Genomic DNA, 18,873 nt, shown 5'->3' on the forward strand with positions numbered 1-18,873 from the left:
TTTGTCTTTGACCCTGCAATCAAAGAGAGAAAAAGGGGTCGTGTTTGTAGTCAAGAAAAGAAAGGAAAAAAGAAAAAGGAAAAGAAAGAATGTTGCTGAAAATTGTAGAAATTAAAGAGTTCAGTTAAAGGGTTTCTTGCTCTAATTAAATATTCGTATGCTACAATTCCCACTTTACTTTCTGTTTATTTTAGTTAAATCTAGTGTCTTTTTAAAAGAATTCGCTCTAGAAATTTATCTGTATTCTATGTGTTTATAATTCTATATGTTAATTATGTTTTCACAGTAATTTTGGACTTCGATGTCTTAAACAATAATTTTGATAGTCCTAACTTATGCATCTTCAACAGAGATTGGATACAGAATTATCTAGTACATTTTTATTTATATCTGTGCTAAATTGTCTTAAAATTTTAAGATTCTAGAGGATTTACCATACTTAACCTTGATGGAAATGTGCAGTAACCCTCCCTCATTTGTTAGCCATCATCTCTCTCTCTCACTCTCTCTCTTCCATGCATGCACATATTGATATGGAGGGGGTCAGTGTTATCTTTATTACCCAAGCACTAAGATGAAGAATTGTGTCACAGCGTCACTATAAGAAAGCTTAAAGGCTAAGAAACTTCGTCCACTCACTTCAAGAACCCTAATTATTATAATGAATACAAAAAGAGAGATGCAAATTACAAAATAAAAATAAGAATAGAAATAAGCAAAACAAAAGCCTCCTCTCCCTTATCTTTTGCCTTCCCATCATCATCTTCTTTTTCTTTTTATCCTCCTCTTTCTCTCTCTCTCTCTCTCTCTCTCTAATCTCTCTTTTCTGTATATTATTCTCTTGTTTTTGATTCTCCACCCTCATATATTATCAAAAATTAAAACCCTTGAAAACTTTCTAAAAGAGAAAAAGAGAGATCAAATTAATTTAAACCATGGTTTTCTCGTCTGTTCCACCCTATCTTGATCACCACAATTGGCATATCCAGGTATGATCTTTAAGCTTCTCCCTTTGATGCATGATCCTCTTTCTTTTTCGAATTTTTTGTTTTAATTCTTCAGCCAAATGGAAAAGGAAAAGCATATATGTAAAAGGAAGATGATATATACATATTCTCTTCAAATCTCTTCTTGAATATACCATGTAGATATAGTACTATACCTCTTGTGAGTTCTTTTTTTGTTTGCTTACTTGTACATGTTTTTTTCTCAGCTGCAACAATCAAGCCATCAAGAAGCAAGAGTTGGTGGTGGCGAAAACCCTAATCTCCCACCACCACCTCCTCCTCCACAACCCGGTGGTGGAGGTGGAGGTGGTGGTGGGGGTGGAGAAGGTTCTATTAGACCAGGATCTATGGTAGATCGAGCAAGGATGGCCAAGCTACCCATGCCAGAGCCAGGATTAAACTGCCCACGATGTGATTCCACCAACACCAAGTTTTGCTACTACAACAACTATAGCCTCACGCAGCCTCGACACTTTTGCAAGACTTGCAGGCGTTATTGGACCCGAGGTGGTGCTCTAAGAAATGTTCCAGTTGGGGGAGGTTGTCGGAGGAATAAAAGGAATAACAAAAACAGAAGCTCAAAATCTCCAAGCCAAACCGGACCTAAATCTGTAAGTGAAAGTCCATCAAGGTGTAGCACGGAGACTATGGCAACTACTCATCTTCCTCATCCTCCCTCTCTTCAATTGCCATTCATGAGCTCACTGGGTCAATATGGAGGTGTTGGGGGCAATATTAGCTCAAATCTTGGTGGATTTCAGCCTCAAAATGAAATGGGTAATTTTCAATTAGGAAGTGGGAGCTCAACTGGGAATAATTTCAACAATATTTTATCAATTGGAGGGGTTGAAAATTGGAGATTGCCTTTCTTGGCTGGATTTGAGGTACCCAGTAACACTAATCTATTTCACTATCAAAGTGAAGGTGCAGCTGAAGCACCACCATTGTCGATGGTAGGAGGAGACATGCGATTACCAAACTCTGGGTTTGATAGTACTCATGAGGTAGATCCTCCAGTGAAGATGGAAGACAACCGAAGCTTAAATTTATCAAGGCAGTTTCTTGGTGCTTCAGAAACTTCTAATCAACAACCATGGGGGGGAAATGCATGGGCCGAATTTTCTGGTGTCAACAGTACTTCTAGTACTCCTACTACACATTTCTTATAATCTAGTTCGAATTTTCATGGAGGAGGGGAGGAGGAGATTTCTTCTCTCATCCAACTATGTGTTTCTAGTATGATTCAGCTCAAAGTTGCATGTAGCAGTCTTATAAGGGAAGTACTGAACTGAACTTGGATCATTCAAACCCTAGGTAGCTAGAAAGGATGTAATATGGACTCCAGGTCAACTAATTAAGGGTTCAACATATCAAAGTTTGATCCTTTGCCAAAGAAGGAGAACTAAATGGTAGGTTTACTTTGTATGTTGAGTTTAATTTTACAGCATTATATGATGTTTGTTAATCTTATTAATGTGTTTGAGAGTTCACCTGTGTACTTTTATATGGAATGTACCTATAATTTCTTTGTAAGTGTGTGCTATTTTGCTAATTATGTATTACTTGTTTGCTAAGAATAGTCTCCTATTTGGATTATGTACCAAATCATTACTTTCAAGCTTCAAGAATGAAGCCATATTCATCCCGAATTGGGGCCTAATCGTAGCATAATAGATCACATATGTGCATTTGACGCCTTCTATGGGTTTCTGTAACAATTACTTATACACCACAACCTTGTTTTTAAAGCTTCAAGAGTGAAGACATCTTCATCCCCAATTTGGGCCTAATGATAACATATGAATCACATTTACGCATTTCACACCTGTGAGTTTATAAATACCAAAACATGTGATATTCCTAAAATGCATGTATGTGAAAGATTCTTCGAGACAACTCATCATATGTATTTTGAACAATATTGTCGATCTATCAAGTACAAGAAATGATATAAGCATGTATACTAATATAGGTAATATTTTCAGATTTGCTCAATTGTTGGCTAGGAATTTTTGTAGACAACTATTAAAGTTTCCTGTATAGTTATTCTTGGTGTCAGTACTCATATTTCCTAGTGAACCAGAATGATATGGAAACAATGAATGCAAGAGGGTTTACCCTTCTTGTGGAAAGTGAATATATGTGAGCATAGATTTAAAACAAAAGATCCAGATGATTATAAGGTTGTAAGTACCATCATAGGTTTTATCTAAAAGAAGTACAATCTAGAAGTTTTACCAACAAGGTATTCAGATTAAGGGGTTGTTTGTTTACCTCTTAATAGTTCCATTAAAAGGCAATTTCTGAATCGTTAAGAGTTGAATCTTGTTTGGCAAAAAAAAAGTATGCCTCTTAATGGTTCTAAAATCCTCTGAATGATTTTGTATCATGAACCTCCCTTAACCATTAAGAGCCCTAATTTCATTGTAAACAATTATCAAACAATTATATTTCATTTTACACTATATCATGAGAGCCTCTTAATCATTCTGACCACTTAATGATTTTGCACAAAACCATTCAACAACTGTCAAACAGTCCGTAACCCAACCCCTGCTTCTGAACACGTCCCTATAATATGCCTCTTGAACCATTTTTTGGTCTTACAAATGCTACAAATAATTTATTTTTCTAGGGAAAGAAACATATAATCCATCTCTTCCTTAGCTCAATTTCAAAACCCTAACTCATTTTCAATACTACGATTAATAAAATCAGTTAGGAAAATAAAAGGAGAACAAGAAAATGGGAAAAAGAAACATGTAGGTTAATAACTTGTGAAATGGTCATCATGGAGCATATATATATATATGTATATATATATATATATATATATATATAATATGTAAGTTGGTAATGATAATGCAATAATAGGACAGAGAGTGAAGTGCAGCGCAATAAGACAATGTTAAGTGCAATCTTTAGAGAAAACGTCAAGAATCCACTCAAAACCATGCAACTATTTAACCCTTGACCTCTAGCTCAGAAAGAAGAAAGATTTTGAAGATGACGGAGCAGAAGAGCATGGATTATGAGGTCAAAAAGAATATATTTGGTCTCCTTCACATTTTGAGGAGAAAGCAAGCATTCTCTCTCTTCTCTGTGACAAAGGTAAAGGAGTACGTAGTTTGAGAGCAAATCCTGGACTGATAAACGAGGAAAAACAAAAGTGAAATGAAGGGTGATTGCTTGAAAATGGAAGAAAGAAAACGAGAGAGAGAATGTGTGTGTGTGTGTGATTGTTTGTAGTCTAAAAAGAAAGGAAAGGAATCTGGCAAGGATAGATATTGCTTTATTGAAAGTACCAACGCCTCCATTAAAGCTTTATATGCCCAGCCCAACCCATGGAACCCTAAGCACTTTCTACCCTTTAAACCACCCCAAACAGAAATAAAGCAATTATATATACAGAAAAGGTGGCTTCATAGGTGGCTTAAAACACCATGGCATTGTTTTGTTCAGTTGGAAGTCATCAATACAAAGTTTTTTAAGGTACAAGTATGGAACAAATCAAAGGGGTAGTCATTTTTTTTCAAACAATTTGAAGGAAGAAAGATTGTTGTTAGCAAATCAATATTTTTACCAACTTCTAGAGGGCTTTTTTTTAGGAGTCGTTTATCAAACGTTTATAGATAAAAATCAATATTTTTATTTAACTACTTCATCGGGTAAGATTCTCGGCAATCAAAATGACATAGTAGGCAACAATTTGTCTAATAAGTGTTAACCGGGTGAGAATCATTACCCTCGCTTTTACGATTTTTTATCATGTTCATCTGGTAAGACAAACAACATGGTAAGCATTTGTCCGGTTAGTGTTTAGTAAACAACGCTTAGTCGAATAAAACGTCTTGCTTTCTTAAAGAGAAGACAAAGAGGATGACCTGGGGATCGTTCTTACTTAGAGAAATTCTCATAAGCTGTCTTGAGCTGGTAACTCCAAAATTGATGATTCTTAACCACACACTTGTTGCTTTCACTTCGAGCGTTATGGTTAACAAAAAAATGAATGTTGTTTAGCAACATCAAGATACATTTGTTATTTAATTGATTCATGGTCCAACAATTTTTATTTTATTTTATATGATACGTTGATGATTTAATGTTATAAATCAATATGTTGTAATTGTGATTTATACGAGATCGATAAGGTTTTTGGTTAAGCTATAATATGGGTTAGTAGATACATGTGAAGTAAACATCGGTATAAACTAACTTAAACTTGATCAGATGGAATAAAGTGTGAGGGGGCCACACGCACCCCTTGCGGTGTCATGAGCTCCATGACCAACCAACATTCAAAAGATTAAGTTTAGAAAGCAAAGGCTATTTGATGTTTAGAATGCTAGCCTCTGTCGACTAACTTTAGAAAGCTAGTGTATGGAGGCTAGTCGTCGAAGACTAACTTCAGAAAACAAACCTTTAAAGGACTAACTTCTAAATCGATTATGGTCTAATATGGTGAACCATCTTTCGTATTTCGCAACTATTTTAGTGCCTATATAACTTCTTTCAATTCCCGCCAAAATTAAATGCCGATTAACTTATGTTCATATAAGTAGGTCCAATCTCAATTTACAATTAATATACGGGAAAATACAACAGAATCTCAAGTTTTTGAGTATCCTACAGTGAATTTCGTGGTACCCAAGGCTGTGGAGAAAAAGTCAAATGTTACTGTCAAAAAAGCTTCGTACACGATCTATATTTCTATCCAAGTTTTTATCAATTGCTATATCACCGAACACAAAATTATAATATGATATGAATAAGTGATTGTGGTATTGTATACTAGAATTAGGGTTTGGATATAAAATACAGAATGAGAAATTAAAGAATTCGACTGGCTCACCAAAAATAAATATATGTTCATAATCGATGGTTAGGATAAATGTTTGATTACATCAGTTACTCAAGATTGGTAGTTTAAATATATTTGTAATAGTTATATTATGCTAATACGTAATTTTTGTACTGAGTTTTTCTAATAAAATTTTATGTAATCAATAACAGGAGGTTACGCTTATGGCATGCCATAACAACAACAATTCTCATCCAAAAACACATCGCATTATTGCGTTGCTTAAAAACATATACACAAACATGTTTAACTAAAGATGATGTGAATGCTTTAAAAATAACATCGTTATTAAATTATCATCGTTTTCATAAAAAATTCATTATCATTTTGGTTATAAGCGTATGTAGTGTGTGGACATGCATAGATATGCATGCTTTCCGTGATCGTCATTGCTAAAAATGGATCGTACAAGAATTTCTTGATGCACGTTATGTTCTATTTTCGTATACGATCGATCGTCGATAACTAAGTTCGGATCATGGAAGAATTTCTTGAAATTGTGAAAAATAATCCTCCCATTGTTAGATCTTGTTTTCCGTGTACTGTTTCAAATAGTACGTATGGAACCCATATAGACTACTTTTGTTTAGGGACAAAGATTCGAATCAGCTTTTTGCACTTTTTCCTTCTTTTACATTCATTCTACTTGAAAACAGTAATGTTTTTATCCCTTTAAGCTCATTCAATTAAGTTTAATATCATTGCATCACTAAAGCCTTTAACTTTGGATCTTTGTCGTAACTCTATTCAACTCATATACATATACATATATATATACATATACATATATATATACATATATATATATATATAGGGGCTAGTTCAAATACTAACCAAGATTATCGTGTTAACTTTATTAACCGATCTTGGTCATTGATTTGAACATCCAACGGTTATCATTTATTGAGACTAAAAATTTAATTATTTAATTACCATATTAATAAAAAATTAGGTTCACAATGGTTCAAAGGGTAGAATTGTAAAAAATGAATGATCTTAACGTATCATATTTTGTCAGTTTATTCTGTAACTTCCAATCAATAAAGAAACTGTCAATCTCATCGATCAATATCTTAAATCAGTAGCTAAAAATTAGGTTCATAATCTTCATCAAAACAATGGAGGATTTGGAAGGATTACCAGGCGACGACATCCAGATAAGATTGAAACATGTGTGTGAACCTAATGAACAATGTGTGAACCTAATGAACAATTGAAAAATTAGGTTCATAATCTTCATCAAAACAATGTGTGAACCTAATGAACAATTGAAAAATTAGGTTCATAATCTTCATCAAAACAATGTATGAACCTAATGAACAATTGAAATATGTGTGTGAACCAAATTGACATATTGTGTGAACCAATTGAACACATATGTGCACAAGTGAACACTATGTCGACGTTTGAGTGAACATGTGCATGAACGGTTTGATCATTTTCTTCACTTTCGGAATTCGAATTCCGAATGTATTCGTAGACGCTTTTAGCTTTTTCATTCTTATTGTGGTCGATCTGTTTTACTCTATGATTATCCATATTACTCGGACTATAACGGAATCTTTACAAAAAGGACTGTTTTGAAATTTACAATATCAAAACCATTGGAAGAATGAAATGTAAAAATCAGTAAGATGAACAAATGTGAAACTTCATGTCATTATTACATGAAGATCAATTAGTGATATATTAAGATTTGTAACTCTCAATTAAAATATTGGGGAGTTACATAAAAATGACAAATTACCTAAATACCCTTACATTTAATATGTGAGTTACATTTGAATATAACTAAAAGATGTAACATGGTTGGTTAATGTTGGTTAACACAAAAAATGGGTTAGTATTTGAACCAACCTCTCTCTCTCTCTCTCTCTCTCTCTCTCTCTCTCTATATATATATATATATGTGTGTGTGTGTGTGTGTCACATGATAACATTCGGTTCTAAATTCCTGTAAGTTCCAATTTTCATTAACTAGTTGTGTACCCGTGCAATGCGACAGAGAGTCGTGAATTTTAACGATTTTGAAGTTTCACTGGGTTTATTAGAGAATATTTAACGATGATATAAATTACACTTGGTCTTTACATATTTGATAAGCTTATATTTAAACATGTTTTTATAATGAATCTAGTACATATTGTAATGTTTATATAGCTTATAGAACCCCTTTAATTTAGTTATTGATTGGTCTTTGATAGGTGCAAAAATGATGAATTTTAATACAAACAGAGCATATATTTCGAAACTGTTACAAGGTCATGCATAGTTTTCTGAAGGAATATGAGGCTGAGCATATTTATGAAATGGGTTCTGAAAAGGCATACGAATTCAAATGGCGTGAAAAGAAAGCATAGTTTCTCAAATGTTTTTATTAAACCCATCAGCAGCAGCAGTCTAGAAGGAATAGCCCAACAGCCCAAAAGAGGAGAACGTGGGATTGAGAGGGAAGGATGCGACAATAGTTCGTGGGTTTGATTCAAGAGGAGAAGATGTGGGTTTGATTGAGAGAAATCATGGGATCGATTCGATTGAAGAGGGACGTGATCGAACATAATGTGGGCGGTTCATTATAAAAGACGAAGGGGCTGTTCGATTGCAAAGGGGGGACGGTCGCAAGGGAGACAGTCGCGAGAGTGAGACGCGGAAGAAGCTTGTTCGATTGSAAGGACTTCACCATCAATTTCTCATCACTTTTGGTAATTTCTTTAATTTCTTAGTTTGTTAACCCTAGATTAGTCATGTGTGGCTAATCTCTTCATTCCAACATTAGTCACTTTAGATTTTGATGTTTTTCCACTTTGAGATTTCATTGTAATCGTTTGGGACAAGTTTATTTGTTGGATTTCTAGGTTAAATGTCAATTTCACTTTGAATGTTAAGTTATTTGGCCAATTATTTGATGTTCTTGTGAATGTTTGTTAGTCAAAATATTAAGATACGTAATTGTCTAATGGTTTTGATAAAGTGACCATTGAATTCTTTCAATTTCAATAAGGTTTTTGAAATGAGTTCTTGAAATCTTACAATCAAAGCGGTATTAAGCCGAACTTATGAGCTTAATGTTTTGGGTCGTGTTTTCTTAGTTCGTTAAAGCTAATTACACCGGGGATTGTGACAGCTTGTTCATTTTGCCCTTTGTAGTTAAGATTTAGTTAAAGAGCTTATTTTAGCTAATGTCTAATTAAGTGAAAACATAGGTTGTTAGAGCTTATTGACAACTATAATCGGCTTAATCTTGTCCTATTCCTTTATAAATTGTGAAATCAATGATAAGTATTCAACATCATTATCAAGAGTGGTCTAACGTTGGGTTTTTAATTTCTTGTATTTTTATAAGTTTTTAATTTTCATGTCTAGCTTAATTAATCAAATCCAACCCCCTCCCCCCTTTCTTTCGTATTTATTTTATTTGTTCGTTCTTGTACTAGAATTTAGTGGCTACAACAAGTTAAAACTGAGTCTCTGTGGATACGACCCGACTTACCGCTATTACATTTTTTGTTGTAATTAGCCAATAGTTGGAATTTTTTTATTTGGTGGACTCGACATCCGTCAATATTAATAGAATTTGAATAAATAAGAGTTATGGTTCTGATTACAGTTTTATCGATGAAAAAATTGTATGACAGTTTAAAATCCAATATATTTAAAATCCAACATATTTAAACGACTCCACAAATGTGTTCGATTTACACCAAGAGCAAAGAATCAAGAGAGCGAGACCGAGAATTCTAGAGCAATTAAATGAGAGATGAATGAGAGAACTTTTAATAACTCATGATAATATCAATTTGAATCTCACCTTGGGGGATGAGGAGAAGACATAGAGGTATGAGAAGGTGAAGACATGAGTGAAAGGTGTCAAAAGTATCTTGGGAATATGAAAAGAAAAGGTAATAATGTGCATTGGTAACTTGTACTATGTGTTATTTTTATGTAGATTAAGAGATTTTAAGACTAAATGCATAAAGTAGTATTACTTAATAAATTATGAGTTGTTTTTAAGACTTTTAAGACCTTGTGCATAAATGTATAGTACTTTGTGCATTAAAATTTATTTTTAAGACTTTTGAAAATTCAGGTTTATAAGATAGTATAGATATAGATTTCTGTAAGGAAAGCTTAAAAGTCATTGGGAAAAGCTTAAAAGTCATCTTGGGGAAAACTTAAAAGTCATTTTGTGTTTTAGATTTCCTTAGGGAAAGCTTAAAAGACAAGTACTTTTGTGTTTTAAAAACAAGTACTATGTGTTTTAGATTTTGTATTTTTTTAGTACTTTAAGATATTTATCAAATTTGATTAATAAGATAGTATAGATAAGTTTCATTTTTTTTAAATATTGTACGAACCAAAAGATCCTTGAGTTTTTTTTTTTAAATATGTTAAAAGTTCTATTCAAGAAAAATAAACTGAAATTCGATATTGTTGTGTACCCGAATTACATATATAGTGTCGCTTAAGGGGCAAGAATTTAAGTACGAATAACATGAAAACTTTTTAGAAAATGAAACAATGCGAGTGCAAAAGTTAAGTTATATGTAGTTCTAGAGAGAGCGTGCAATAAAAGTATGTGATTTGATATTTTAATATTTTAAATCCGCTTTATAACGGTAAAATCAATAAAATCTTGTAGAGCAAAATCAATTTCGTTAATATTCTATAACGATCCGTTGTGGTTTAATTTAAGTAAGTAACTACATATTTGAAATAATTAGTAATCCTAGAACTTGTGATTCCAATATCATCAAACATGAACTTTTTTATGGGCATCTGGACATTCTTTTTGAAACTTTATTTCCTTACATCAATTTTATACCTTTATTGATGATTCTGTTACGAGGCTATTTCTCAGTTTTTCATTTTTTTTGGGTTTTTTCTTAAACCTCCCTAAATATACATACATATATATAGAGGTTCATTCAAGGAAGAAGTGAGAACTGACTAGTTTGTGGTAACCGTGAGATCCAATCTTAACCACAAATCACTAGATAAATTAGGAAATTTGTAATTTTGGTAATTTTTAATTAAAATTTTAATGCAAGGACATTTTAGGTATTTTTTTTCTCCTCCCTTCTCTCTCCGTCCCTGTCTTCCGGCCACCGTCCTCCGGTGATACCACAGTGTGATACTCAAGCACATATAAGATGCATTGTAATATCACTGTGTTACAGATTCAATCGATCACATAAACGACCTCAGTGTGATACTCAATCACATATAAGATGCATTGTGATACCACTGTGGTATCACCGGAGGACGGTGGCCGGGAGACGAAGAGAAAAGAGAAGAGAGGAGAGAAAATACACAAAATGTCCTTGCATTAAAATTTTAATTAAAAATTACCAAAATTATAAATTTCCTAATTTATCTATTAATTTGTAGTTGAGATTGGACCTCACGGTTACCACAAACTAATTATTTCTCATTTGATTAGGCCCCTATATATATGTATATATATATATATACACACACACACACACACACATATATATAGAGAGAGAGAGAGAGAGATTTGGGATCATGTGAGACCAGTTTGTTTTCATGAGACTCGTAAGACCATCTTTTTACACTTGAAATTTCAGAATGAAACACTGTGAAGGTAACCTTAAAGTGTTTCAGCTGTGAAGGTTCAGATTTTTTTTACCTTCACAATATTTTGCTATGAAGTTTCAAGTGTAAAAATGTGGTATGACGGGTCTTATGGAAACAGGTTGGTCTCACATGAACCCAACTCTATGTGTGTGTGTGTGTGTGTACACACATAGGGTCAGTTTCAGGGGAAAATGCAAAAAAAAATGAAAATTTGTGGAACACCTTATGACTGTTTTAAGCAGTGTGTACCACACACATACACATGCATATATAAAAAATCAAGAAACAACTTCAATTACTTGTACAATATACATACCATCTTATATAAATTTGTTATTAGGTACTTATCTGCATATGTGCATTCCGTCTTATATGAATAGTTAATAGGGTGTTTTTCAGTTTTTTTATTTTTTAGGGTCTCCCTCCCCTTCCCCCTTCTCTCTCTCTCTCCCTCTCTCCATCTCTCTAAGCTTAATCATTTGAGAGTTTATACTTTAAGGTTTTGTTCAACATGATTTTTTTTAATCTAAGTATAATATTTAATATATTAATTAATTAGTATTTATTTGTTTCATATGTATTTGATTTACATTATGAAATTCTTTTACATGTATTTTTTGTTTAATAAACATATGTGAAACAAATACATTGTAAAACAAATATATGTTAATTGATATTTTAATTCCTAGTCTTAGATGGAAAAAAATTCATATAAAATAACACATGATGCACTAATTCTCAAGGTTATCGTAATTTTATGGATTTTCAATCAATGTCCTATATATACCCAAGTTCAAAAGGTTAATTATGTAAATCTCTTGAAAGGTTTTTCTATCGGATTTAGAGGTTGTTTGGCAGTTGTCGAATGATTTGGTGCAGAATGATTAAGAGACTCTTATAATATAGTGGAAAATGAAATATAATTGTTTGGTAATTATTTAGAATGAAATTAGGGTGCTGAATAGTTAATGGATGCCTAAGATACAAAATCATTCAGATGATTTTAGATTACGAGATAGACTTTTTTTTGCCAAACAAGATTCAATTCTTAACAATTCAAAGACTGCATCTTAAAAGAAATATTAAAAAATAAACAAACAACTCTCAATCAAGGATGCTAGGGAGCAAGAATGGCATACCCTACCTTGATTGGCATCTTGATTGTGATGTCACATCATAAAGAGATACCAATTTAGAAAGAAAAATAAAATACCAAGAAATAATTTAGTGTGTTTATGGTGTCCGTTCCAGGAATTTCTTTGAACGGATGCATCTTTGAGATCATTTAAAGACCAACAAAGTTGTAGTTTAATCCGTGGAAAATTCAGCAAGGTTTGACCACAGGAAATTTAATTTTGTCAATTCAATAAAATACATTTTGCAAATGGAATCAACCTTATGTTTTTGAGCAAGACGCAAGATTGTCTTACGCTCGGCATGCTCTTGGCTGAATTCTACATTTACGAGGGACCTTTTATGGTTGATTTTGTAATGGACATCAGATGCAACCACAAATTATAAGTTCATAAATTTCTTACATAATACATGTTTAAAGACATCATATACAAAGGAATAATAACCGATTTTTCAAGTATTATAAACAATATGAAAAATAAAAACTCATACAAAGTATTAACTGTTAAATATGGTTAATTTTATTTCATTTTCAATTTATTTCAGATAAACTTGTTGTGTCACGCACTAGAACGAGACAAAACAAACTTAAGATTAATAAGTAACTGGAAAGAAAAAAATCCAAAAAAAGATGAGGAAAGAAATAAAAATAAGATTAAGATAATTGTAAATAAAAAATAACAGTAATTGATCCGGTTGAGTTATTGAGTTCAGTACTTTAAGTTACATATTTGTTTATTTAATTTTAGTAATTAGAATTTAAAACATAAAAAACTAGAATTTGTTGTCGATAAGAATCAAATCCATAACCTTTAGAAAAAGAAGGAACCCCATACCATTCCAACAACTTCACATTTCTATTTCAAGTATGGTTTTAAAAGCATATAAAAATACTCTTTAAAATTAAATGGGTGTACAGTAATGGTCGATAAAATAATTCCATTACAACCGTAATTTGAGGTGTTTGTGATTGCTTATAAAAACAACTTATTGATTTATTCCGGTGTGGTACCGGTAATAAGCACTTCTGAGTGTTTGGATAAACAACTTATACCGGTGTCAAACCGATAATAAGGAGTTTTTGAAGAAATTAAATTCTTCTGACTTATAATAAGTTGATAAATATTTTTATAGAAAAACATAAGTTGTTTCAAAGAAGCAATCTCAAACACCCTTCAAGATTCAACATAAAAAAGCAAAGAAAAAAAAGACTTTAAACAAAGAAAGTAACCAACCACTTAAAAGGGATAAAAGAATTTCTTGTAGGAAAAAGAAAAAGAGATTAAAGGGCCGTTTATCCAAATGTTTACTTGGTAAGCGCTTATTGATATGAATCAACACTATCATTTATTTTGATGCGTAAGAATTTAGTACATCAAAACATATCGAATACAACAATTTACTGGGTAAGTGCTTACATGGGTAAGAGTCACCATCCTCATTTTTCAGGTAGGAAATTTTTATTCCTTCTCATCGCTCTTACCTGGTAAGACTCATGACCCTTCTTATGTTCATCCGATGAGAAAATTTATCCGGTAAGCATTTACCAAGTAAGTATTTAGTAAACGGCCCTCCCTAACATGATTGATCACAAATTGGGCTCAATTGGGCCCGTCCCTGTGCCTGGGCTTGGATCTTGATGTAGATGCCTCGCAGTCCGGTTCGATCCGAGCCCTCTTTCTTTCCATAGCGTGCATGCATGTGGTTACCCTCTGCAGCAACAGGTTAGCCTTTCTCTTTCCTTCCTCAGAACCAAAACATTCCACATACATGAGATAATTTACGATTCTAAATCGTTGGGCCTCGTCCAGATACTTTGGATCTTCAACACTAAGTTGCAGCAAAATTGAAGCTGCATTCTCTTGGTTCTTTCGAGACCCTTCCAAGAGAAGTTGTATTAGGCGTTGAGTAGGGCTTTCTTTCAGTAAAACCAGTTTGACATCCCGGTGGCTCACCATCATGTCTAGAAGAGCCAGTGCGTCATCCTTCAGTGGGCTATATCCTTTTAACAAACGGGCAATTAGTACAGGAACCACACCAAACTTCACAGCTCTTGCTATGTTACATGGTATCAAGCACAAGCTAAACAATGCAGTTGCAGCATCCTTTTGCCCCCTTTCACTCCCTTCACGCAACAGGAATACAAGCGGTCGTATTCCCTCATGAGAACCGATAAGAAACCTGATCTCATCCGTCTCAGAGAGGCTGAAAAGGATAGTGGCTCCATCTTCGCATACTTTCATGGAACCCGAATTCATCGCATCAATTATCTTAGGGATCGCCCCAGCTTCTACTATGCGCCTTTTGTTTCGGGGGCAAATAGAGAGGTTAAGAAGAGCTGACATTGCATACCCTTGTGTCTCTGGATCTGTTGTTTGCAGTGCTTTTATAAGTGATGGGATCGCACCAGCCTCGCCTATGGCTTCACGGATCTGAGCATTTCTTTTTGTAAGTTGATAAATTTCACCAGCACCCTTGCGTTGGTGACCATTATGTTCGACACATTCGAGCTGCCGTATGTATATTCCTATGAACTTACGCTCGACAGGATTGCAGGAATAAGCAATGGTACTCACTCCTTTGGGTGCGTCCAATATCCTGTTTGTTTTACACCATTCGACTATAAGATCACGTAACGCATAGTTGGGTATCAGAGTTGTGTTGGTCAGGAACTGCCGTGTTGTTGGACAAGTGCCATTCCCTGCTTGGATCCATGTTTGAATCGACAATCGCTCGAAGGTCTACAAGAATAAGGAAGACTTCATATAAAAAATCTCAACAAATGACCTATGTGTGATCCAATTACGATGCAAATGAACTTCAAGTAGCACATCCATATTGTTTTATAAAAAGAATGCTGCTTTACCTGCCCCGTTGAGATGACGACAGGATCCTGCATCAACTGAAGTGATATTGGACACAGGAATTCATTGGGTATAACTTCGTTATCGTAATTGATTACGTTGGCAATTCCTTGTCTGACATAAACATAGCCATCACCTGAAGATGAATCTACACTTTGATTATTTGTGTGTAAGAAATCTTTGATATGCTTTAATACCATAAACATCTTTTCGATATTCTCCACACGATCTCCACCTCTGGCAATAACGATTTCACTCAGCGCAACTGATTCTTGTTCGAGTGCAGTGGCTTTGGTTAGTCCTAACGTTTCAACTACTCCGTTAAATACTTCAGGATCCAACACCCCATTACTGCCCTTGTGGTAAAGAAAGAGAAGATCTTCATACAGGTCGTCATCAGCAGATGTATCAAATTGTTTTCCTCTAGCTCGGTCGAATTGACGAAGAACAAGATCAGCCTGTATATGTATGCTCAAGAGTGTCAAAGCCATAACCAAGAAAACTGAGGTTGGAAGTTAGAACTTAGCCTGTGACTTTCTAAGGGTTATGGTGCCTGCTTTATTGCTTGTTATATGCTTTATTTACCTGTTCTTTGACCTCGTCTGATACGTCTAGTTTCTCGAAACAAATTCGTCTCAGATCTTCCTCTAGCTCAGCTACAACTGTCTCGTATTCCCTCATGATTTCTTCCCTCTCCAGTACCTTAAAACAACAAAAAAACGTAAATGTCTGAAGGAAGTATAAGAACAAGACATAAAGAAGTTCATTTCCTTCCATGAAAAGGTGAATGGTGAGCAGACTGGCCATTTTTAAGAGACTAAATCAGTTAGATGTCCCTGATTCACCATTGAAGGTAACTAAGTTGTGTATTTGGCAATCAAACATGAATACCCTTTTCATAGAATCAACAGTGGAACTTCTAAAGATTAATAAAAGTGATCATAGGTAGCTTTACACAATGATCATGGCGATAGTTTATAAGATCAAAAATTCACAAGTTCATTTGAGGATTTGAAGCTGTAATATTAGGACATCAATGCTCCGATCCACAAATATAACGAGTTTCTTTATTGCGATCACATCATTAATTAGAGCATGTTGAAAGAACATATATTCGTCGTCACATAAGGAACTTGCGGTTCAAACTATTTTTTCTTAAAAAACCTTCCCCACATATAGAATATGAAACTGTAAACCAAATTAGCAAAAGGTAGGATATGGTGGTTCCTTTTAACTCCAAATGAGTAGTATATATTCGTGTTTCACACACTTACAAAATGTTAAGAACCTAGAGATCAAGACACGCCAAATTAACCCCTTACCCTCATGTTTTATACTAATCAGCTGAATCAATTATTTTGTTGAGCTTTGTACTAAATAGAATTTCTATCATTATTCTTTCTGTTAAGTACTTGTATCTTGCAACAACAGAAAGAAATTGCATTGCTGCTACCCAAAAGCAAGCCTTGAAGACTTAAGAAGGGCACAATTGTTTTCATTCAAACAGTTACTGTAGCCATTAGCTTTTTTGAGTTACATATGATAAAGACTAAAACCTATAAGCTGAATCTATAAATATAATTATCCCAAGTGAAGGGAATCGTCGATTGCAAATTATCATATATCATATTCAAATATGGCACACTTGCTTACTTATGGCAAACTTACAGATCCGTCATCGGTATCTCATACTTAGAAATCTGAAAAGATTCAATAGCTAATGATATGAATTACATAAGGTATAGAAGACTATGCCCTAACTTGATTAATTTCTGAATAGGTAGTGCAAATCAAAGATTTAGTTGACACACAAACTGTTTCTAATCAAGCAATAAGTATAGCCAATTTACATCTTGAGTCTGCAAAACACAAATCCCAATCTTTTCTAGAGCCTAGTAAATAGAAAGAAACAGAAAGAAATTCTAGTAACATTATTTTATGTACAAAAAACCCGAAAACTACAAGATTGGAATTTGTAGAAATTAAAACCCTGGATCACATTGCAAGGGTGGTTCTTAAAATTCTATTCTTATTTTGTAGTTCGAGAAACAAGATCAACAATTGAAGTTTCATAGATTTATAGAAATACCTGCAAGACATGATGTAATTCAGACATCATATACAGTTCCAAACTGTGAAGCTTAATTAAACATATATAGCTCTAAATCTTGTTAGCATACATTGTAAGTTGTAGTGCAATGCAAAGGCACAAATTGTTTTCAAACAAGCAATCAGGAACCAACTCTTAGAATTACATAAGATATAGAAGATTAAAGTCTAACTACGAATTACTAAAAGTAAACGAAGTGAAGCATAAACCTCAAAATACAAAAGTCATAGACATAATTATCGTAGAAAGAAACTAGGACATACTAAATATTCCAAGTATATCACACTTCTTCCTTATCTACAGCAAACTTAGAGATCGATCAATCGACAATAATACTTATAAATATGCAAATAGTCGATAGTAAATGATGTCTCTTTACCTTCTCAAATATAACTAAAAGGCAATTTCACAATACTTGATTCCCTAATCCTATAAGTTATTAGTATTGATGCTACTTGTGAATTATGGTCGATAAGTTTCAAATAGTTATATATATATATATATATAGCAGATATATCTATGTAATTGCGGCTATATTATCAAAGCTTAGGTATGACCAAAAAAGGAGATAAGAAACGCCGATCCTAATCATTATAAAAGCCTAGTGAAAGGATATCAAAAACTCTCGGGAACTTTATCTATACGCAAAAGATCCACGATTCAAAGATCTAAATCCATAAATTACACTTCAAATGTTCTAAAGATCCAAAAGGGTTCTTGTTTAGAAACAAGATCAAGTTCATAAATTTATGTAGAACATCATAAATTTAAAACATCTGCAAAGTTCCAAATGATCAATTTTAAGCACCATAAAAACAAAAATCCCTATCTTCACTAAATGATTGTTCATATTCTTCAACTTTCTGAAAGAAAGCATAAAAATGGCAGTGATATTAGTTTATGCAAAAAAAACTCAACCAAAACAAAATTAGGATATGAATTCATTACAAAAAAAAAACTTAGATCAGATTAGAAGGGGTTTTAAGATCCTCTTTTTTGTTTAGAAAGAAAATGAACAAGAAAACTAGAAAACATATCTCAAACTTTGCAAAACCCTAGTTCAGATTTTCACAAAATTAACCCGGCCATGAGCCGCAGCAGCAAAAACTGGGAGTAACTTCATTTTATGCTCGGAAGCGACAACAAAAACAGAAGATCTGAATCAAGAAAAAACAAAACCCTAGATCACATTCCAAAAGTTCTTTAAAGGTTTTTGATCAGAAGTTTTCTGTGTTTTGAAAACAACGAAGAAGACAAGCCTAAATAGGCAATACAAATTACAAGGAAAGGAAACTCTTA

The 18,873-nt window shown here is 33.5% G+C and overlaps 2 protein-coding genes across 2 annotated transcripts in view; one reads left to right on the forward strand and one right to left on the reverse strand.

The window, feature by feature from the left end:
• Window positions 1-896: 896 nt before the first annotated feature.
• Window positions 897-2,496, forward strand: LOC112513293 (dof zinc finger protein DOF2.4-like). The gene is made up of 2 exons (XM_025119512.1): window positions 897-989; window positions 1,214-2,496. The coding sequence occupies exons 1-2, from the start codon at window positions 936-938 to the stop codon at window positions 2,174-2,176; spliced, it is 1,017 nt and encodes a 338-aa protein (XP_024975280.1). The 5' UTR covers window positions 897-935; the 3' UTR covers window positions 2,177-2,496.
• Window positions 2,497-14,201: 11,705 nt separating this feature from the next.
• LOC112512259 (U-box domain-containing protein 13-like) overlaps window positions 14,202-18,873 on the reverse strand; it is a 9,483-nt gene continuing 4,811 nt past the window's right edge. Inside the window, exons 2-4 of the mRNA XM_025118136.1 lie at window positions 16,050-16,166; window positions 15,467-15,922; window positions 14,202-15,341 (exon numbers count right to left, since the gene is read on the reverse strand). Of these exons, the coding sequence (XP_024973904.1) occupies window positions 14,202-15,341; window positions 15,467-15,922; window positions 16,050-16,166 (1,713 nt within the window). The remainder of the gene's footprint in view (window positions 15,342-15,466; window positions 15,923-16,049; window positions 16,167-18,873) is intronic.

This window comes from Cynara cardunculus (assembly GCF_001531365.2).
Source record: "Cynara cardunculus var. scolymus isolate 2C chromosome LG 5, CcrdV1, whole genome shotgun sequence".
Lineage (NCBI taxonomy): Eukaryota > Viridiplantae > Streptophyta > Magnoliopsida > Asterales > Asteraceae > Cynara > Cynara cardunculus.

Bases quoted from the DNA above. Each gene is read 5' to 3' on its own strand.
- LOC112513293 (XM_025119512.1), top strand. From the start codon at position 936: ATGGTTTTCTCGTCTGTTCCACCCTATCTTGATCACCACAATTGGCAT. The intron at 990-1,213 runs GTATGATCTTTA...TTTTTTTCTCAG, and splicing joins ACCACAATTGGCATATCCAG to CTGCAACAATCAAGCCATCA.